Source organism: Coregonus lavaretus, assembly GCF_964263955.1.
Source record: "Coregonus lavaretus genome assembly, contig: HAP1_SCAFFOLD_1135, whole genome shotgun sequence".
Lineage (NCBI taxonomy): Eukaryota > Metazoa > Chordata > Actinopteri > Salmoniformes > Salmonidae > Coregonus > Coregonus lavaretus.
Genome location: NW_028164243.1, coordinates 60,316 through 83,244, shown reverse-complemented (window position 1 = coordinate 83,244; position 22,929 = coordinate 60,316). Strand labels below are relative to the sequence as shown.

General features: G+C 45.8%; 1 protein-coding gene across 1 annotated transcript; it reads right to left on the bottom strand.

The window, feature by feature from the left end:
* Positions 1-12,082: 12,082 nt before the first annotated feature.
* LOC311117288 (putative claudin-24) lies at positions 12,083-12,877 on the bottom strand (the record flags this gene model as incomplete). The annotated part of the gene is made up of 1 exon (XM_084192258.1): positions 12,083-12,877. The coding sequence occupies one exon, from the start codon at positions 12,875-12,877 to the stop codon at positions 12,083-12,085; it is 795 nt and encodes a 264-aa protein (XP_084048384.1).
* Between the last annotated feature and the right edge of the window lie 10,052 nt (positions 12,878-22,929).

Genomic DNA, 22,929 nt, shown 5'->3' with positions numbered 1-22,929 from the left:
CCATGTCTCTCTATCATCAGTTCCCCATGTCTCTCTATCATCAGTTCCCCATGTCTCTCTATCATCAGTTCCCCATGTCTCTCTATCATCAGTTCCCTATGTCTCTCTATCATCAGTTCCTTATGTCTCTCTATCATCAGTTCCCTATGTCTCTCTATCATCAGTTCCCCATGTCTCTCTATCGTCAGTTCCCTATGTCTCTCTATCATCAGTTCCCTATGTCTCTCTATCATCAGTTCCCCATGTCTCTCTATCATCAGTTCCCCATGTCTCTCTATCATCAGTTCCCTATGTCTCTCTATCATCAGTTCCCCATGTCTCTCTATCGTCAGTTCCCTATGTCTCTCTATCATCAGTTCCCTATGTCTCTCTATCATCAGTTCCCCATGTCTCTCTATCATCAGTTCCCCATGTCTCTCTATCATCAGTTCCCTATGTCTCTCTATCATCAGTTCCCCATGTCTCTCTATCATCAGTTCCCCATGTCTCTCTATCATCAGTTCCCCATGTCTCTCTATCATCAGTTCCCCATGTCTCTCTATCATCAGTTCCCCATGTCTCTCTATCATCAGTTCCCTATGTCTCTCTATCATCAGTTCCCCATGTCTCTCTATCATCAGTTCCCTATGTCTCTCTATCATCAGTTCCCCATGTCTCTCTATCGTCAGTTCCCTATGTCTCTCTATCATCAGTTCCCCATGTCTCTCTATCATCAGTTCCCTATGTCTCTCTATCATCAGTTCCCTATGTCTCTCTATCATCAGTTCCCCATGTCTCTCTATCATCAGTACTCTGTGTCTCTCTCTGTCAATCACAGGCTGTCAGTTTGTGGTCACTACAGGCTCCAGAGGAATGTATTTATGTGAGAACATCATGTTTTTATCTCTATAAGTTCATTGCTGTATGTTTGGTACTGGTGTGTTACATAACTGCCACCCTGAGGGAAACTGGCTATACATTGACAGACACCAAGTCAACAGACACCAAGTCAACAGAAACCAAGTCAGGGAGACACCAAGTCAGGGAGACACCAACGCAACAGACACCAAGTCAGGGAGACACCAAGTCAACAGAAACCAAGTCAGGGAGACACCAAGTCAGGGAGACACCAACGCAACAGACACCAAGTCAGGGAGACACCAAGTCAACAGACACCAAGTCAGGGAGACACCAAGTCAACAGACACCAAGTCAGGGAGACAGCAAGTTAGGGACACATCCAAGTCAACAGACACCAAGTCAACAGACACCAAGTCAACAGACACCAAGTCAGGGAGGCACCAAGTCAACACACCAACTCAACAGACACCAAGTCAGGGAGACATTAAGTCAGGGAGATAGCAAGTCAGGGAGACACCAAGTCAACAGACACCATGTCAGGGAGACACCAAGTCAACAGAAACCAAGTCAGGGAGACACCAAGTCTGGGAGACACAAAGTCAACAGACACCATGTCAGGGAGACACCAAGTCAACAGACACCAAGTCAGGGAGACAGCAAGTTAGGGACACATCCAAGTCAACAGACACAAGTCAGGGAGACACCAAGTCAACAGACACCAAGTCAACAGACACCAAGTCAGGGAGGCACCAAGTCAACACACCAACTCAACAGACACCAAGTCAGGGACACCTGTCAGACACCAAGTCAGGGAGACACCAAGTCAACAGACACAAGTCAGGGAGACACCAATTCTACAGACACCAAGTCAACAGACACCAAGTCAGGGAGACATTAAGTCAGGGAGACAGCAAGTCAGGGAGACACCAAGTCAACAGACACAAGTCAGGGAGACACCAATTCTACAGACACCAAGTCAACAGACACCAAGTCAGGGAGACACCAAGTCAATTCACACAAGTCAGGGAGACACTAAGTCAACAGACAGCAAGTCAAGGAGACAGCAAGACAAGAGACACCAACAGACATCAAGTCAGGGAGTCACCAAGTCAAGAAGACACCAAGTCAACAGACACAAGTCAGGGAGACACCAATTAAACAGACACCAAGTCAGGAGACACCAAGTCAGGGAGACAGCAAGTCAACACACACAAGTCAAGGAGACACCAAGTCAACAGTCGGCAAGTCAAGGAGACACCAAGTCAACATAACCCCAGGTCAAAAGACACCAAGTCAGGGAGCAGCAAGTCAAGAGACACCAACTCAACAGACACCATGTCAGGGAGACACCAAGTCAACAGAAACCAAGTCAGGGAGACACCAAGTCAGGGAGACACAAAGTCAACAGACACCATGTCAGGGAGACACCAAGTCAACAGACACCAAGTCAGGGAGACAGCAAGTTAGGGACACATCCAAGTCAACAGACACAAGTCAGGGAGACACCAAGTCAACAGACACCAAGTCAACAGACACCAAGTCAGGGAGGCACCAAGTCAACACACCAACTCAACAGACACCAAGTCAGGGACACCTGTCAGACACCAAGTCAGGGAGACACCAAGTCAACAGACACAAGTCAGGGAGACACCAATTCTACAGACACCAAGTCAACAGACACCAAGTCAGGGAGACATTAAGTCAGGGAGACAGCAAGTCAGGGACACAGCAAGTCAGGGAGACACCAAGTCAACAGACACAAGTCAGGGAGACACCAATTCTACAGACACCAAGTCAACAGACACCAAGTCAGGGAGACACCAAGTCAATACACACAAGTCAGGGAGACACTATGTCAACAGACAGCAAGTCAAGGAGACAGCAAGACAAGAGACACCAACAGACATCAAGTCAGGGAGTCACCAAGTCAAGAAGACACCAAGTCAACAGACACAAGTCAGGGAGACACCAATTAAACAGACACCAAGTCAGGAGACACCAAGTCAGGGAGACAGCAAGTCAACACACACAAGTCAAGGAGACACCAAGTCAACAGTCGGCAAGTCAAGGAGACACCAAGTCAACATACCCCAAGTCAAAAGACACCAAGTCAGGGAGCAGCAAGTCAAGAGACACCAACTCAACAGACATCAAGTCAGGGAGTCACCAAGTCAGGGAGACACCAAGTCAACAGACACAAGTAAGGGAGACACCAATTAAACAGACACCAAGTCAACAGACACCAAGTCAGGGAGAAACCAAGTCAGGGAGACAGCAAGTCAACACACACAAGTCAAGGAGACACCAAGTCAACAGTCGGCAAGTCAAGGAGACACCAAGTCAACATACCCCAAGTCAACAGACACCAAGTCAACAGACGTCAAGGCAATGGACACCAAGTCAACAGACATCAAGTAAGGGAGACACCAAGTCAACAGACACCAAGTAAACAGACAACAAATCAACAGACACCAAGTCAGGGACACACAAAGTCAGGGAGACACCAAACAACAGAGATCAAGTCAGGGAGACACCAATTCAACAGACACCAATTCAACAGACACTAAGTTAACAGACACCAAGTCAACAGACATCAAGTCAACAGACACCAAGTCATGGAGAGACCAAGTCAGCAGACATCACGTCCACAGACACCAGGTCGGGGAGACACCAAGTCATCAGAAACCAAGTCAACAGACTCCAAGTCAGAGAGAAACCAAGTGAACCGACACCAAGTCAACAGACAGCATGTCAGGGAGAGAAACCAAGAGACGTCATCAGAATGCGCAGCTGAACACTGTATGCTGGAAACACTCAGTTTGTTATTTTAAATAAAACATAACCAATCTTTCTTAGACATAAATACAAAACGTGTTTTTGCATGGATTCCGCATCGCGGTTAGCTTTTAACAGCTAGGACCACTATCTCTTGTCCCGGAATCCCGCTTAACTGACAGGTTAAAGTCTGCTTGAAAGAGCCACTAACCTAGGTAAGCTGCTAGCCATCAAGAGACAGGTTGAAGCCTGCTTTACAGAGACGCTAAACTGCTAGCCATCAAGCTAACAAAGTCGGTACCAGATGAGTTTTGCAATGGAACCCTCTTTGTCTGGAGAACTAAATGAACGGTTCCAGCGCTGTAGGAGCTGTATCTATTTTGTTACTTTGTTTCGGGACAAACCGGATCACTTTGAGTTCCAATGCGGCAATTGTTTACTTGCCAAGGATTATAGGCTTGAGGTGGATTCCTTGATCACTCAAGTCGCCAGCCTACGTAAGAAACTGGGGAAAAAGCAGAGTGGAATGTTTACATTTTCTACGCCAGTGGCTGGATGGTGTTTGCGCTTGTTGGATGCATCTCCACCTTGTCGTTTGTCGTTATCCGACTGGCCGGTGTTGCCCGGAGCTCCCCCATCTGATAGCGCTGTCGAAGGAGCACAGTATGAGGAGAAAGGCAGTCAACGATGGTCGCATGTCAGGAGCCGTGGAAGCCGAAGACAGCGACCTCCCACAAAGCAGTCTGCACTCCCAATGAGAGGCCCGGAGTGGATACAAACAACAAATAGTTTCTCCGTCCTGGAGCCTGATCTTCCTGCACCTTCATCGCTGGGGGTGCCTGTGTCTGCGGCCGCAGTGCCTACTACTACGATTTCGAAGTCGGCAACCTTCCGTCCCTGCTCTGGATCGAGCGGGGCTTCTCCATCTGTCGGAGGCCTGCATCCTGTGAAGCGTGGGAGTGGGCGAATTTCCTCGTCCTTCTCGCCAGCCGTGATTCTGGGCAGCTCCATGGTAAGAAATGTGACCGTTCCTGGTGAAAAAACAATGTCCTATCCCAGAACTCGAGTAAATTACATTACTAAGCTGCTCCCGAATGTACTATGTCAGGACATGGAAATCGATTCTACAGACACCAAGTCAGAGAGACACCAAATCAGGGAGACACCAAATCAACAGTCAAAAAGTCAGGGAGACAACAAGTCAACAGACACCAAGTCGTTGATGTTTTCCTTTTGTAACCAGGACAGCTGAAAGCAACATTCACCTCCACAAATTCTGTTTACTGAAATGCTCCTTTTACTGAATGAAGCAGTTAACAGGTCTCATGGGCATCCTCAACTTTTTCACTTAATTAAATTCACCTTTAAATGTTTTGTGCAAATTACTGAAAGTTAAGGAAACTTTAAGGGAAAATATCAGGGGAAAATGTACTTAAGGTGTTTAATGCAACCGGGCCCTGAGTTTGACCAATATGTTTTTCTGATAGAATACTAAAAAACTGAAAAATATATACTTTTCCCCCCAAAAGTTTAGATATCCAAAAGGCACTGCATAGTAGGAATGACCCAGCTACTAGCTAGCTGGCTACTGTAGTAGCTAACATAATCATGAGTTTTAATGAAGCAGCTGTTCTACTAGCTAGCTGGCTACTGTAGTAGCTAACATTATCATTCGTTTTAATGAAGCAGCTGTTCTACTAGCTAGCTGGCTACTGTAGTAGCTAACATTATCATTCGTTTTAATGAAGCAGCTGTTCTACTAGCTAGCTGGCTACTGTAGTAGCTAACATTATCATGAGTTTTAATGAAGCAGCTGTTCTACTAGCTAGCTGGCTACTGTAGTAGCTAACATTATCATGAGTTTTAATGAAGCAGCTGTTCTACTAGCTAGCTGGCTACTGTAGTAGCTAACATTATCATGAGTTTTAATGAAGCAGCTGTTCTACTAGCTAGCTGGCTACTGTAGTAGCTAACATTATCATGAGTTTTAATGAAGCAGCTGTTCTACTAGCTAGCTGGCTACTGTAGTAGCTAACATTATCATGAGTTTTAATGAAGCAGCTGTTCTACTAGCTAGCTGGCTACTGTAGTAGCTAACATTATCATGCGTTTTAATGAAGCAGCTGTTCTACTAGCTAGCTGGCTACTGTAGTAGCTAACATTATCATGAGTTTTAATGAAGCAGCTGTTCTACTAGCTAGCTGGCTACTGTAGTAGCTAACATTATCATGAGTTTTAATGAAGCAGCTGTTCTACTAGCTAGCTGGCTACTGTAGTAGCTAACATTATCATGAGTTTTAATGAAGCAGCTGTTCTACTAGCTAGCTGGCTACTGTAGTAGCTAACATTATCATGAGTTTTAATGAAGCAGCTGTTCTACTAGCTAGCTGGCTACTGTAGTAGCTAACATTATCATGCGTTTTAATGAAGCAGCTGTTCTACTAGCTAGCTGGCTACTGTAGTAGCTAACATTATCATGAGTTTTAATGAAGCAGCTGTTCTACTAGCTAGCTGGCTACTGTAGTAGCTAACATTATCATGAGTTTTAATGAAGCAGCTGTTCTACTAGCTAGCTGGCTACTGTAGTAGCTAACATTATCATGCGTTTTAATGAAGCAGCTGTTCTACTAGCTAGCTGGCTACTGTAGTAGCTAACATTATCATGAGTTTTAATGAAGCAGCTGTTCTACTAGCTAGCTGGCTACTGTAGTAGCTAACATTATCATGCGTTTTAATGAAGCAGCTGTTCTACTAGCTAGCTGGCTACTGTAGTAGCTAACATTATCATGAGTTTTAATGAAGCAGCTGTTCTACTAGCTAGCTGGCTACTGTAGTAGCTAACATTATCATGCGTTTTAATGAAGCAGCTGTTCTACTAGCTAGCTGGCTACTGTAGTAGCTAACATTATCATGCGTTTTAATGAAGCAGCTGTTCTACTAGCTAGCTGGCTACTGTAGTAGCTAACATTATCATGAGTTTTAATGAAGCAGCTGTTCTACTAGCTAGCTGGCTACTGTAGTAGCTAACATTATCATGAGTTTTAATGAAGCAGCTGTTCTACTAGCTAGCTGGCTACTGTAGTAGCTAACATTATCATGAGTTTTAATGAAGCAGCTGTTCTACTAGCTAGCTGGTTACTGTAGTAGCTAACATTATCATGAGTTTTAATAAAGCAGCTGTTCTACTAGCTAGCTGGCTACTGTAGTAGCTAACATTATCATGAGTTTTAATGAAGCAGCTGTTCTACTAGCTAGCTGGCTACTGTAGTAGCTAACATTATCATGAGTTTTAATGAAGCAGCTGTTCTACCGCGAATCCCCTCCCAAGTCAGCTGCTGCTGATTTCTAATAACTGTCGCTCCTAATTTTGGGGCTGCATGTCTACAACTTCAGGGTCATTTAATATGCAAGCTGTTTACAGTGCATTCGGAAAGTATTCAGACCCCTTAACTTTTTCCACATTTTGATACATCACAGCCTTACTCTAAAATTGATTTAAAAAAAAAATAATTTGTCATCAATCTACACACAATACCCCAAAGCAAACACAGGTTTTTGGAAATGTTTCAATCTTGGTTTTATCAAGACCAGAGAATCTTGTTTCTCATGGTCTGAGAGTCCTTTAGGTGCCTTTTGGCAAACACCAAGCGGGCTGTCATGTGCCTTTTACTGAGGAGTGGCTTCCGTCTGGAACATAAATCCTCCTCTGTAGCTCAATTGGTAGAGCATGGCGCTTGTAACGCCAGGGTAGTGGGTTCAATCCCCGGGACCACCCATATGTAAAAATGTATGCGCACATGACTGTAAGTTGCTTTGGATAAAAGCGTCTGCTAAATGGCATATTATTTATATTATAAATGCCTGATTGGTGGAGTGCTGCATAGATGGTTGTCCTTCTGGAAGATTCTCCCATCTCCACAGAGGAACTCTGAACCTCTGTCAGAGTGACCATCGGGTTCTTGGTCACCTCCCTGACCAAGGCCCTTCTCCCCCGATTGCTCAATTTGGACGGGCAGCCGGCCAGCTCTAGGAAGAGTTTTGGTGGTTCCAAACTTCTTCCATTTAAGAATGATGGAGGCCACTGTGTTCTTGGGGCGGAAGGTAGCCTGGCGGGTAGGAGCATTGGGCCAGTAACTGAAAGGTTGCTGTATTGAATCCCTGAGCTGACAAGGTAAAAATCTGTCGTTCTGCCCCTGAGCAAGGCAGTTAACCCACTGTTCACCGATGATGTCGATTAAGGCAGCCCCCAGCACTTCTCTGATTCAGAGGAGTTGGGTTAAATGCGGAAGACACATTTCAGTTGAATGCATTCAGTTGTACGACTGACTAGGTATTTCCCTTCAATGATGCAGACATTTTTTGGTACCCTTCCCCAGATCTGTGCCTCGACACAATCATTTCTCGGAGTTCTACAGACAATTCCTTTGACCTCATGGCTTGGTTTTTGCCCTGACATGCACTGTCAACCGTGGGACCTTATATAGATAGGTGTGTGCCTTTCCAAATAATAATAATAATAATATGCCATTTAGCAGAAGCTTTTATCCAAAGTGACTTACAGTCATGCGTGCATACATTTTTGTGTATGGGTGGTCCCTGGGATCGAACCCACTACCTTGGCATTACAAGCGCCGTGCTCTACCAGCTGAGCTACAGAGGACCACTCATGTCCAATCAATTGAATTTACAACAGGTGGTCTCCAATCAAGTTGTAGAAACATCTCAAGGATGATAAATGGAAACAGGATGCACCTGAGCTCAATTTCTAGTCTCATAGCAAAGGGTCTGAATATTTATATGAATAAGGTATTTATGTTTTTTATTTTTAATAAATTTGCAAAAGTTTCAAAAAACCTGTTTTCGCTTTGTCATTACGGGGTATTGTGTGTAGATTGATGATTAAAAATATGTATTTAATCCATTTTAGAATAAGGCTGTAACGTAACATAATGTAACAAAATGTGGAAAAAGTAAAGGGGTCTGAATACTTTCTGAATGCACTGTATGTGAGGTTGAGCTAGCTAGTTAACTATGTCAGCTAGCCAGCTAATGTTACAAGTTAGCTAAACAGCTGATCAAGTCACTGGTGGCCGACGTGCTTGCCCATTTTTTTGCAGGAGGTAAGCCACCATTTTGTTTTTATTTTCTCACAATCACTAATTGTTAAATCCCTGTCACAACCTTAGTAATAAGTTACATTGCTATTCTGCCTAATTCATAGAGATTTAATGAGAGCGCAGTGACATCATAAATAAGGAACTATGTTTTCATTTTTGAATGGCTAATGCTTGGGAATATTCCAATTTAAATATGAGGTCCATGTCCTACAAGACAGATGGGTTGAGGGACGAGCGTGGCTTAGGAGTGACGCCATCTGACATAAGACAATGACCGTAGAGTGATTCAGTAGCAGGTGCTACTCTCAGATGGTCACCTACTCTCAGATGGCAACACAATGGTTCTGTTTCCACTTCCACCCCGTCTCTGACATCAAGAGGGTCCACTCCTGTAGTAGTGCCACTCTCCACTCTGTCAGACAGGAACCAGCAGAGTCAAGAATAGCTCACTCACTCTACATTTCTTCACACCCCTCTTTGCTAGCCTTGTCCCAGATGTTTGTACCAAACATGTTTGGCAAGACAATAAGTGACAGGGAATGGGCATGATGGCACAAACAGACTGGCATGATGGCTACCTCTTCACTTGTTCTCAACTGATATTGACTTTTGGTTGACTATCAGAGGTGAAAACAGCAGTAAAATAATGTTAACCAATTCTGTAGTGACAGTACACACATGCTAACCCTAACCCTAACCCTAACCCTAACCCAGTACACACATGCTAACCCTAACCCTAACCCTAACCCTAACCCAGTACACACATGCTTATTTTTATACATATACTTTACATACAGCAGTATTATGGATAAAGAACAAAAATACTGTATATCTACATCATTATATGTTTATGTTCTGTTACAGTACAGCTCATTATAACCATGTTGACACAGACAGACAGACAGACACCCTAACCAAACCCTATCCCTAACCCTAAAGCTCATTATAACCATGCTAACCCTAACCCTAACCCAAACACTAACCCTAGCCCTACAGCTCATTATAACCATGCTAACCCTAACCCTAACCCTACAGCTCATTATAACCATGCTAACCCTAACCCTAACCCAAACCCTAACCCTAACCCTACAGCTCATTATAACCATGCTAACCCTAACCCTAACCCAAACCCTACAGCTCATTATAACCATGCTAACCCTAACCCTAACCCTAACCCTAACCCAAACCCTAACCCTAACCCTACAGCTCATTTTAACCATGCTAACCCTAACCCTAACCCAAACCCTAACCCTACAGCTCATTATAACCATGCTAACCCTAACCCTAACCCAAACCCTACAGCTCATTATAACCATGCTAACCCTAACCCTAACCCAAACCCTAACCCTACAGCTCATTATAACCATGCTAACCCTAACCCTAACCCAAACCCTACAGCTCATTATAACCATGCTCACACAGACAGACAGACACCCTAACAAAACCCTAACCTAACCCTAACCCTAACCTTAACCGTAATGCTAACCTAACCCTAACCCTAACCCTAACCTAACCCTAACCTGAACCTAACCTAACCTAACCTAACCTAACCTAACCCTAACCTAACCCTAACCTGAACCTAACCCTAACCCTAACCTAACCCTAACCTAACCCTAACCCTAACCCTAACCTAACCCTAACCTAACCTAACCCTAACCTAACCCTAACCTGAACCTAACCCTAACCCAACCTTCTCAGGAGTGTTGTGCTCCAGTAATAATCTCTACATGTGGACGATTATCATCATAGACTACAGTATCATAGTTATAGATTATCATACGTTACAATCATAGCATTAGATTACAGTATCATAGCATTGTGTAGTAGATTACAGTATCATAGCATTGTGTACAGTAGACTACAGTATCATAGTTATAGATTATCATACGTTACAATCATAGCATTAGATTACAGTATCATAGCATTGTGTAGTAGATTACAGTATCATAGCATTGTGTAGTAGATTACAGTATCATAGCATTGTGTAGTAGATTACAGTATCATAGCATTGTGTAGTAGACTACAGTATCATAGCATTGTGTAGTAGATTACAGTATCATAGCATTGTGCAGTAGACTACATTATTATAGCATTGTGTAGTGGACTACAGTACCATACAGCCATATCTCTGTAGATTCTGCAGAATGTTGGCACTCACCACATCTACATGGCTGGTTGGAACTAACCCTAACCCATCTACATGGCTGGTTGGAACTAACCCTAACCCATCTACATGGCTGGTTGGAACTAACCCTAACCCATCTACATGGCTGGTTGGAACTAACCCTAACCCATCTACATGGCTGGTTGGAACTAACCCTAACCCATCTACATGGCTGGTTGGAACTAACCCTAACCCATCTACATGGCTGGTTGGAACTAACCCTAACCCATCTACATGGCTGGTTGGAACTAACCCTAACCCATCTACATGGCTGGTTGGAACTAACCCTAACCCATCTACATGGCTGGTTGGAACTAACCCTAACCCATCTACATGGCTGGTTGGAACTCGTTGGGAAAAGATGAAGAAACCAGTTACATTGTAGTCTGGATGGAAATCATACTTCAATACAGTAGTATTTTGTCAACTTCAGCATGTTAGCGGGAAACCAATGTAATTCAGAGCAATTCTTTACGGTAGATGATTGATTTATGATTGATATAATTGTAAACTATTATTTACAAAAACATCTTAAATTCAGTGAACATATACTTATATTTAACACTAAATTATTATTTATTGCAATTACTGTATATCAAGTGTTTAATTTCTACATTAAATTGACATTATTAAAACAAATATTTGTCTGAAAGAGTTACCTGCAGACAGGCTTTATAGAATCAGAGAGGATTGGGTGAGGCTGTAAGCAGGTTTACATCCCAACAATTTCCTCTAAATTTGACATTTAAAAAATAAATGTTGTGTTGTGAAAGTTGCTCCAGGTAACGCGAGTGGGTTTGACATAGAAGCATATAGTTGCTTTAGTCAGTCAGAGCCAAGGCTGGTTCTCAGGCTGTTTAACTATTTTCAAGAGAGGCGGAACCATCCATAAACCTTCCAGACTGCCTCTCCCCTCCCCTCCACGTCCCCTCCCCTCCCCTCCCCTCCACTCCCCTCCACGTCCCCTCCCCTCCCCTCCCCTCCACGTCCCCTCCCCTCCTCTCCCCTCCCCTCCCCTCCACGTCCTCTCCTCCCCTCTTCTCAGACATACTCTGTAGATTTCCTGGAGGATTGATCCATACTCCGGACCTCGTATCTCCTCTCTTCTCCCCTCTTCTCTTCTCCCTTCCACTCCCCTCCACTCCCTCTTCTCCCCTCCCCTCCACCTCCCCTCCCCTCCCCTCCCCTCAGACATATTTTGGAGGTTTTCTGAAGGAATGATCCGTACTCCGGACCTCATATCTCTTCGGGGGATCTGCCTGGGGGGCTCCGTAATAGTCTGCCTGGGGTCCCCTGGAATGGTCTGCCTGGGGGGCTCCGTAATAGTCTGCCTGGGGGCCCCTGGAATGGTCTGCTTGGGGTGCTCCGTAATAGTCTGCCTGGGGGCCCCTGGAATGATCTGCCAGAGGCCCCAGACAGGATGCAAACAGGAGTAATCCAGCCACCAGCAGGAGGAACCCCCCCACCCAGCCGCAGAACAGGGCATCACCAAACTCCCAGCGCGGCACCACCTCAGGCACCGACTCATCAAAGTAGCGCATTACCGTCAGGTGGGCGACGTAGGAAACAGGGATCAGAGACAGCACGCCAGCTATCATCCCCAGCACCCCTCCTGCCACCTTCAGGATCCTCTTGGCCCTGCAGCCCTCCAGCCCCTGGCTGAAGCTGTTGACCAGGTAGAGACCAGGGATAGCCAGCAGCAGGCCCAGCAGACCCACAGCCAGGGAGATACACATGAAGACACGGGCCACCTTGATGTCCTGAGGCAGGCCAAGCAGGCTGTCGTAGGGTCGACACTCCATCCCCCCCATGTCCTGGACCACACAGGTTTCCCAGAGACCCAGCTCATAGCTCTCTGTGAGCAAGAGTTCTGTGGACAGGGTCAGCCACTGGGACATCAGGGTGGTGGCCAGAGCACACAGCCAGGCTGCCATGTACACTACCATCGCCAACAGCTCCAGAGTGGAGGCACACTGTTTCATGGTTCTCCCGCCCCTCTCTGGCCTCCCTCTGCACTCCGCTGACCCTCAAGAGCTCTTCTCTGGCTGCTGAAGAGGTCCTTGAGAGGTCTTGCAGCTCCTGATGGCCAGTAGGAACAGAGAGGCTTCTCACAGCACCTGCTAATTACTGCTGACTACTGTTCTGCTCACGGGCAGACGGAGAGCTCCTTCACTAACAGTCCCACTCCACAGAAACACACATCATCTGGCTGGAGGCTGGGAGGAGAGGGGCTCTCTGGCACATGGCCCTCCTCTTCCCTCCCCTACCTCCTGCTGAGGCTGCTGCTCTGCCAATGGACCAGGGGAGGGAGGGTACATGGCCAGCCTCCCTGAGAACCGTGCCCTGCCCGTCTCCCAGCCCTCCCAGCCCTCCCAGCCACATGGGATGGTATTAAAGAGAGACAGGAAGTTATTAAAATGCAGATTGTTGTCAATTCACGACAGAGAGCCAAGTCTGGGCTCAGCCCTCCTGGTTATTGTGCGTCCCAAATGGCACCCTATTCCCTATTTAGTGCACTACTTTAGACCAGAGAATGGCACCCTATTCCCTATTTAGTGCACTACTTTAGACCAGAGAATGGCACCCTATTCCCTATTTAGTGCACTACTTTTGACCAGGGTCCATAGGGCTCTATATAGTACATGTAGGGCCCAATTATGCCTTCTTACGCACTTCTCAGTAGTTGGTATTCAGACTTACCTTAGAAGGTATGTAATGGGCTTTGCAGGCATGGTTCTCTTGCGCGCTGAATAAATGTAATTAAACTGCTGAAAACCCTCCCAGTTGCTGGCCATAAGATTTTCTAATGGAGTTTTCATTCAATACGGTTTTCAGTACATTTATCTTAAGCCATCCCTTTAAATATGGTGTATCTTCTAGTTAGAATTTTGTTGACAGACTCTCAATATATTGAGAGAACGGGTTCAGAATAGTACGGACCAATTAAATAAATAAATATATGCATATTTGTCTCCATTTCAGCACCAAATGGTAGATTTCAAAATACTCTGCTCTTGTAGATTATTTATAGTTAGGAAAGTATATATGATCCAGAAAAAACAGCTTTGTTGTCTTTTGCACTAAAGAAAGAAAGCGGTGGTTTGATTCATTCTGAAAATTGCCACATTCAGTTCTTCAACCCCATGGTGCTGTTGGAAGATTAGTGTCCATATAATTATAATAGGGAGAATAGTGTCCAATAGTAGGCTGCACCCTCGTCTACTGCCTGCACTAACCATGGAACAGTGTGATGACACAGCCAAGTATTGCAACATGGGTCGGGTTCAAACTGTTACGGCATGATCTGTGCTCTGCTCCATAACTATTGAAATCTTTTTTATATTATTATTAACTGTTACTAAGCAACAAACACATGGCCGTGATGGCATTTACACAGGAAGCAAATGAAGGTAAACAAAATAATGTAATTAAATTGAATGATAATGTAGGCTATACCAACTGAAGGAACTAACAATGTAATTCAATAGAATGATAATGTAGGCTATACCAACTGAAGGAACAAACAATGTAATTAAATGGAATGATAATGTAGGCTATACCAACTGAAGGAACTAACAATGTAATTAAACGGAATGATAATGTAGGCTATACCAACTGAAGGAACAAACAATGTAATTAAACGGAATGATAATGTAGGCTATACCAACTGAAGGAACTAACAATGTAATTCAATGGAATGATAATATAGGCTATACCAACTGAAGGAACTAACAATGTAATTAAACGGAATGATAATGTAGGCTATACCAACTGAAGGAACTAACAATGTAATTAAATGGAATGATAATGTAGGCTATACCAACTGAAGGGAACTAACAATGTAATTAAATTGAATGATAATGTAGACTATACTAACTGAAGAAACTAACAATGTAATTAAATGGAATGATAATGTAGGCTATACTAACTGAAGGAACTAACAATGTAATTAAATGGAATGATAATGTAGGCTATACCAACTGAAGGAACTAACAATGTAATTAAATGGAATGATAATGTAGGCTATACCAACTGAAGGAACTAACAATGTAATTAAATGGAATGATAATGTAGGCTAAACCAACTGAAGGAACTAACAATGTAATTAAATGGAATTATCATGTAGACTATACCAACTGAAGGAACTAATAACGTAATTAAATGGAATGATAATGTAGACTATACCAACTGAAGGAACTAATAATGTAATTAAATTGAATGATAATGTAGACTATACCAACTGAAGGAACTAATAATGTAATTAAATGGAATGATAATGTAGGCTAAACCAACTGAAGGAACTAATAATGTAATTAAATGGAATGATAATGTAGGCTATACCAACTGAAGGGAACATATGCACATAGTTGTGATGCTCAAAACGGCAACATAACTATAATGGGTTAACTATGGGTGTACATACTGGTAGGAATGAGATCAGACTGACTCTTCCTCTGGTCATTGTGGTGGAGATGGGATATGATCAGACTGACTCTTCTTCTGGTCATTGTGGTGGAGATGGGATATGATCAGACTGACTCTTCTTCTGGTCATTGTGGTGGAGATGGGATATGATCAGACTGACTCTTCCTCTGGTCATTGTGGTGGAGATGGGATATGATCAGACTGACTCTTCTTCTGGTCATTGTGGTGGAGATGGGATATGATCAGACTGACTCTTCTTCTGGTCATTGTGGTGGAGATGGGATATGATCAGACTGACTCTTCTTCTGGTCATTGTGGTGGAGATGGGATATGATATAATTGACTCTTCTTCTGGTTATTGTGGTGGGGAAGGGATATCCTTTTTTAAATCTAATTTTACTGCTTCCATTAAAGAACACCCTCTGTGTTCTGTTAGACTGTTAGGCCTACTGCTGCTAGGTAGCTCTCTCTCTGATCTCTCCCTCCCCTCTGTCTGTCCTTGATTGCAGGAGTGAAGTCTGGTGTGCGGGAGTCAGGGTTCCAGCTGCAGCTCATTCACCATAATCACCTCAGCCTTTAAGACCCGGTCAAACTTACCACTCATCGTCAGATCATAGTCAAGACGACCATGTTAGTCTCGCTGCCGACTCAACCTGTTTGTTTTCGGCCTGTTCTATTTACTTTTCTCCTGTGCCACAGATTATTGGAACCTGACTCCTGCCTCCGCTTCACTCCTGCCACCACCATCCTGCTTTCCACTACCGGACCTCCCTTTTGGACTCACCACGGACACTAGGACATTACGGTACCACACCTGCCCTGACCTGGATCTGTTACCCTCCCTGTAACCTGGACTTGCTCTTCCCCTATTATTGGAAACCTTCTCTGGCTTGGTGTAGTTGTCTGCATTTGGGTTCAAATCCAGTTAAATCATGACAGTATGATCTGACCAACATGAACCCAGCAGACAGTAGCTCGGATACCACCCCAGAGTGCACTCAAATTCGGACTGCCATAGCCAATCAGGGCATTTTACTTGGCCAACATGATACCCTGTTTAAGACTATTGCTGAGAACAGTCAGGTGCTGCTTAATCAGGTTCAATTACTCACCAATCAAGTGTCTGCCCTTTCTACCCAAGTTAATAATGCACCCCTCGGGCATGGCATACAAACTGCTCCTTCTCCTGCTCCACCTGTTTTTCCTACCCCTTCAGCCCAGATCAGAGAGCCTTTTGTTCATGCTCCAGAGCGCTATGACGGGAACATGGGAACCTGTGGTGATTTTTTGACTCAATGCTCGTTAGTGTTTGAACAACAGCCCCTCACCTACGCCTCAGAAAGAGCCCGTATTGCCTACCTTATCAACTCTACTAGCGGTTCCGCTCGTGCCTGGGGATCCGCGGTCTGGGAGAGTCAGTCGGACATTTGCAACGCTTACGTTGCCTTCACCACTGAGATGAGGAAGGTTTTTGACCACCCCGTACGGGACAAGGAGGCTGCGAAACGGTTGTTTTCTCTTCGGCAGGGGGCTCGCAGTGTGGCGGAGATGGCAGTGGAGTTTCGGACTTTAGCGGCAGTGAGTGGTTGGAATGACGAGGCATTACAAGGAGTGTTCATCAATGCTTTGTCTGAGACTTTAAAAGATGAATTGGTGTCATATGATGAATCGCCTACGCTGGATAATCTTATTTCACTCACCATCAGGTTGGATAATCGGATTCGGGAGCGCCGCCGGGAGAGGAGTGTTAGTTCCAAGCAACCTGTCTGTCGTCAACAAACTCCTCCCCGCATCTACCCTACGGAGAAAGCTGTGTCTTCCCGAGTCGATACGAGGAGCACTGAACCCGAAGCCATGGAGGTGGGTCGTGCACGGTTGTCCTCAGAGGAGCGTGCACGTCGTATTCAGGCTCGGGTCTGCCTGTATTGTGGAGAAGCTGGTCATTTCGTTCCTTCCTGCCCAGTTCGTCCGGGAAAAGGGCCGGCTCATCATTATTGGGAGAAGTTTTGGTGAGCCGAGCAGCGGATTCTTCCTCTTCTCCCCGCATTCTGCTCCAGGCATCCCTCCAGTGGCAGTCCCAGAATTTCTCTGTTAGTGCGCTGGTTGACTCTGGTGCCGACGAAAGCTTTTTGGATAGAGAGTGGGCTCAACAAATGGATTTGGAGACTGTTCCTATGGACTGTCCGCTGCAGGCTAAGGGTCTAAATGGACAATTGTTGACCCGTATTACTCATCAGACTGTTCCTGTTTGTCTCAGAGTGTCGGGAAATCATCAGGAGAACATTCAATTCCATATAATCGACTGCCCACAGACCCCCCTGGTCCTTGGTATCCCCTGGCTCATAAGACACAATCCACACATTGATTGGGTGACAGGTAGAATTGTTTCATGGAGCACATTTTGTCATGTGAATTGTTTGTGTTCTGCTCAGACCCCTGCCAGCACTGTGCCTCAACCTCCACTGGAGTCCATGGATCTTTCTGCTGTCCCTGACGTGTATCATGACCTGGCATCCGTTTTCTGCAAACACAGAGCTACTTCTCTTCCTCCTCACCGGCCTTACGACTGCGCCATTGACCTCCAGCCAGGAGCCCCGCTCCCCAGCAGTCGCCTGTACAATCTCTCCCGCCCGGAGACGGAGGCTATGGAGAACTACATTCGGGACTCCTTGGCGGCAGGTATTATTCGTCCTTCCTCGTCACCTGTAGGAGCGGGATTCTTTTTTGTTGCTAAGAAGGATAAGACCCTCAGACCCTGTATTGATTTCCGTGGACTTAACAACATCACCATTAAGAACAAATATCCTCTGCCATTAATTAATTCTGCTTTTCCCCTCCTTCATGGTGCAACTATCTTTACCAAACTGGATCTACGAAATGCGTATCACCTGGTGCGCATTCGTAAAGGTGATGAATGGAAGACTGCCTTCAACACACCCTTGGGACATTTTGAGTATCTAGTTATGCCTTTTGGGTTGTCCAATGCCCCTGCTGTTTTTCAGGCACTAGTCAATGATGTCCTTCGGGACATGTTGAATCGGTTTGTTTTTGTCTATCTGGATGATACAGTGGGGGAAAAAAGTATTTAGTCAGCCACCAATTGTGCAAGTTATCCCACTTAAAAAGATGAGAGAGGCCTGTAATTTTCATCATAGGTACACGTCAACTATGACAGACAAAATGAGAAAAAAAAATCCAGAAAATCACATTGTAGGATTTTTAATGAATTTATTTGCAAATTATGGTGGAAAATAAGTATTTGGTCAATAACAAAAGTTTCTCAATACTTTGTTATATACCCTTTGTTGACAATGACACAGGTCAAACGTTTTCTGTAAGTCTTCACAAGGTTTTCACACACTGTTGCTGGTATTTTGGCCCATTCCTCCATGCAGATCTCCTCTAGAGCAGTGATGTTTTGGGGCTGTCGCCGGGCAACAGACTTTCAACTCCCTCCAAAGATTTTCTATGGGGTTGAGATCTGGAGACTGGCTAGGCTACTCCAGGACCTTGAAATGCTTCTTACGAAGCCACTCCTTCGTTGCCCGGGCGGTGTGTTTGGGATCATTGTCATGCTGAAAGACCCAGCCACGTTTCATCTTCAATGCCCTTGCTGATGGAAGGAGGTTTTCACTCAAAATCTCACGATACATGGCCCCATTCTTTCCTTTACATGGATCAGTCGTCCTGGTCCCTTTGCAGAAAAACAGCCCCAAAGCATGATGTTTCGACCCCCATGCTTCACAGTAGGTATGGTGTTATTTGGATGCAACTCAGCATTCTTTGTCCTCCAAACACGACGAGTTGAGTTTTTACCAAAGAGTTCTATTTTGGTTTCATCTGACCATATGACATTCTCCCAATCCTCTTCTGGATCATCCAAATGCACTCTAGCAAACTTAAGACGGGCCTGGACATGTACTGGCTTAAGCAGGGGGACACGTCTGGCACTGCAGGATTTGAGTCCCTGGCGGCGTAGTGTGTTACTGATGGTAGGCTTTGTTACTTTGGTCCCCAGCTCTCTGCAGGTCATTCACTAGGTCCCCCCGTGTGGTTCTGGGATTTTTGCTCACCGTTCTTGTGATCATTTTGACCCCACAGGGTGAGATCTTGCTTGGAGCCCCAGATCAAGGGAGATTATCAGTGGTCTTGTATGTCTTCCATTTCCTAATAATTGCTCCCACAGTTGATTTCTTCAAACCAAGCTGCTTACCTATTGCAGATTCAGTCTTCCCAGCCTGGTGCAGGTCTACAATTTTGTTTCTGGTGTCCTTTGACAGCTCTTTGGTCTTGGCCATAGTGGAGTTTGGAGTGTGACTGTTTGAGGTTGTGGACAGGTGTCTTTTATACTGATAACAAGTTCAAACAGGTGCCATTAATACAGGTAACGAGTGGAGGACAGAGGAGCCTCTTAAAGAAGAAGTTACAGGTCTGTGAGAGCCAGAAATCTTGCTTGTTTGTAGGTGACCAAATACTTATTTTCCACCATAATTTGCAAATAAATTCATTAAAAATCCTACAATGTGATTTTCTGGAATTCTTTTTCTCAATTTGTCTGTCATAGTTGACGTGTACCTATGATGAAAATGACAGGCCTCTCTCATCTTTTTAAGTGCGAGAACTTGCACAATTGGTGGCTGACTAAATACTTTTTTCCCCCACTGTATCTTGATTTTCTCAGAGTCCTCCCAGGAACATGAACTGCATGTGCGCCAGGTGTTGCAAAGGTTGTTGGAGAACAAACTGTTTGTGAAGATGGAGAAATGTGAATTTCATGTGTCTGAGACCTCTTTTTTTGGGTTACATCATAGCTCAGGGGGAGTTGCGGATGGACCCAGCTAAGATCTCTGCTGTCACGGACTGGCCAGCCTCCTCCACCCGCAAACAACTTAAACGATTCCTGGGGTTTGCGAACTTCTATAGGAGGTTCATCAAGGACTACAGCCGCATTGCGGCGCCACTCACCGCTCTCACCTCCATCTCACGACCGTTCGCTTGGAATGAAGGGGCCGAATCAGCGTTCGAAGAACTGAAACATCGCTTCGCCTCGGCTCCCATTCTGATGCAGCCGGACCCCGACCGCCAGTTTGTCGTGGAGGTGGATGCATCCGACACTGGGGTAGGTGCGGTGTTGTCACAACGTTCTCCTGAAGATAACAAACTGCATCCCTGTGCTTTTCTCTCAAGGAAACTTTCTCAGGCAGAGAGGAATTATGATGTTGGCAATCGTGAACTGCTCGCCGTTAAGCTGGCTCTCGAGGAGTGGCGACATTGGTTGGAGGGGGCGGAACAACCCTTCATCGTTTGGACAGATCATAAGAATCTGGCTTACATCCAGTCAGCGACACAGCTCAACCCCCGTCAAGCCAGGTGGGCACTATTTTTTGGGAGATTCAATTTTTCTCTGTCTTACCGTCCTGGGTCACGCAACGTCAAGCCTGACGCCCTGTCTCGTGTTCATTCGGCTGTTGATACTGGTAGTAACCCTGAACCCATCTTGCCTCCTACCTGCAGTATTGCGGCCATCACATGTGACATCGAAGGGATTGTTAGACAGGCTCAACATCATCAAGCTGACCCTGGGAGGGGTCCTCCTAACCGGTTGTTTGTCCCTGAGTCTGCTCGCTCCCAGGTACTTCAGTGGGCTCACTCGTCTCCCCTTACCTGTCACCCTGGAGTTTCGCGGACCCTTGACTTTGTGCGACGGAAGTTCTGGTGGCCCACGATGGAGGCGGACACTCGAGCCTTCATTGCTGCTTGTACGGTATGTGCACGAAGTAAGAACTCCACCCAGGCCAGCGCTGGTCATCTACGACCTCTATCTATACCCAGCCGGCCCTGGTCGCACATTGCTATGGATTTTGTCACTGGACTTCCCCCCTCGTCTGGAAAGACTGTCATTCTTACTGTGATTGATCGTTTTTCTAAGTTCACTCATTTTTTGGCCCTACCTAAACTGCCCACTGCCAGAGAGACGGCTGATATTTTGGTTGAACATGTGTTCCGCTCTCATGGTCTACCCACGGATATTGTCTCTGACAGGGGTCTCCAGTTTGTCTCCCAGGTGTGGAAAGCTTTCTGTAAAGCTTTGGGCATCACATCCAGCCTGTCCTCTGGATATCACCCCCAGACCAACGGGCAAGCCGAGAGAGCGAACCAGGAGATGGAGACCGCTCTCCGCTGTGTCACAGGGTCTAACCCTGGGTCATGGAGCTCCATGCTCCCCTGGGTGGAATATGCTCATAACACCTTGACTAACGCTTCCTCTGGTTTGTCTCCCTTTTTGTGTGCTCTGGGTTATCAACCTCCCCTGTTCCCTTCTCAAGAGAGGGAACTGGCGGTACCCTCGGTGCAGTCCCACATGCGCCGCTGCTTCAAGGTCTGGAGGAAGGCCAGGGTAGCTCTGTCCCGAGCTTCGGCGTACATGCAGAGGCAAGCCAACCGTCACCGGTCCCAGGCTCCCGGTTACTCTCCTGGTCAAGAGGTATGGCTTAAGTCACGTGACCTTCCATTGAAAGTGGAGTCTAAGAAGATGGCGCCTCGTTTTATAGGACCGTTCAAGATACTGTCTATTGTTAACCCCTGCGCGGTTAAGCTACAGCTTCCTGCCTCCCTACGGGTTCATTCCACCTTTCATGTTTCCCAGATTAAGCCTGTGTCGGTTAGCCCTCTGTGCCCGCCCTCTCGTCCCACTCCTCCGCCCAGGATCGTGGGTGGGGGTCCGGTCTACACTGTCCGGCGACTTCTGGATGTTCGCTGCCGGGGTCGTGGTTTCCAGTACCTGGTGGATTGGGAGGGTTATGGTCCTGAGGAACGTTCCTGGGTGCCCAGGAGCTTCATTGTGGATCCTGCTCTGGTCCGTGAGTTTCATAGGTTACATCCCGATAAACCCTGTCGGCCGCCAGGTGGCGTCCGTAGAGGGGGGGGGTACTGTTAGGCCTACTGCTGCTAGGTAGCTCTCTCTCTGCTCTCCCCCTCCCCTCTGTCTGTCCTTGATTGCAGGAGTGAAGTCTGGTGTGCGGGAGTCAGGGTTCCAGCTGCAGCTCATTCACCATAATCACCTCAGCCTTTAAGACCCGGTCAAACTTACCACTCATCGTCAGATCATAGTCAAGACGACCATGTTAGTCTCGCTGCCGACTCAACCTGTTTGTTTTCGCTCTTTGTGTTTTTGGCCTGTTCTATTTACTTTTCTCCTGTGCCACAGATTATTGGAACCTGACTCCTGCCTCCGCTTCACTCCTGCCACCACCATCCTGCTTTCCACTACCGGACCTCCCTTTTGGACTCACCACGGACACTAGGACATTACGGTACCACACCTGCCCTGACCTGGATCTGTTACCCTCCCTGTAACCTGGACTTGCTCTTCCCCTATTATTGGAAACCTGGACTAATTGAACATTGTAAATAAACCTGTTAAACCTTCTCTGGCTTGGTGTAGTTGTCTGCATTTGGGTTCAAATCCAGTTAAATCATGACATAGACAGGTAACTCTTTATCCACAATATAGCAGGGGGTGTAAAGCCATAACACATACGTTTTTCCATCAACAGTCTATGATCGATAATGTCAAAAGCCGCACTGAAGTCTAACAAAACAACCCCCA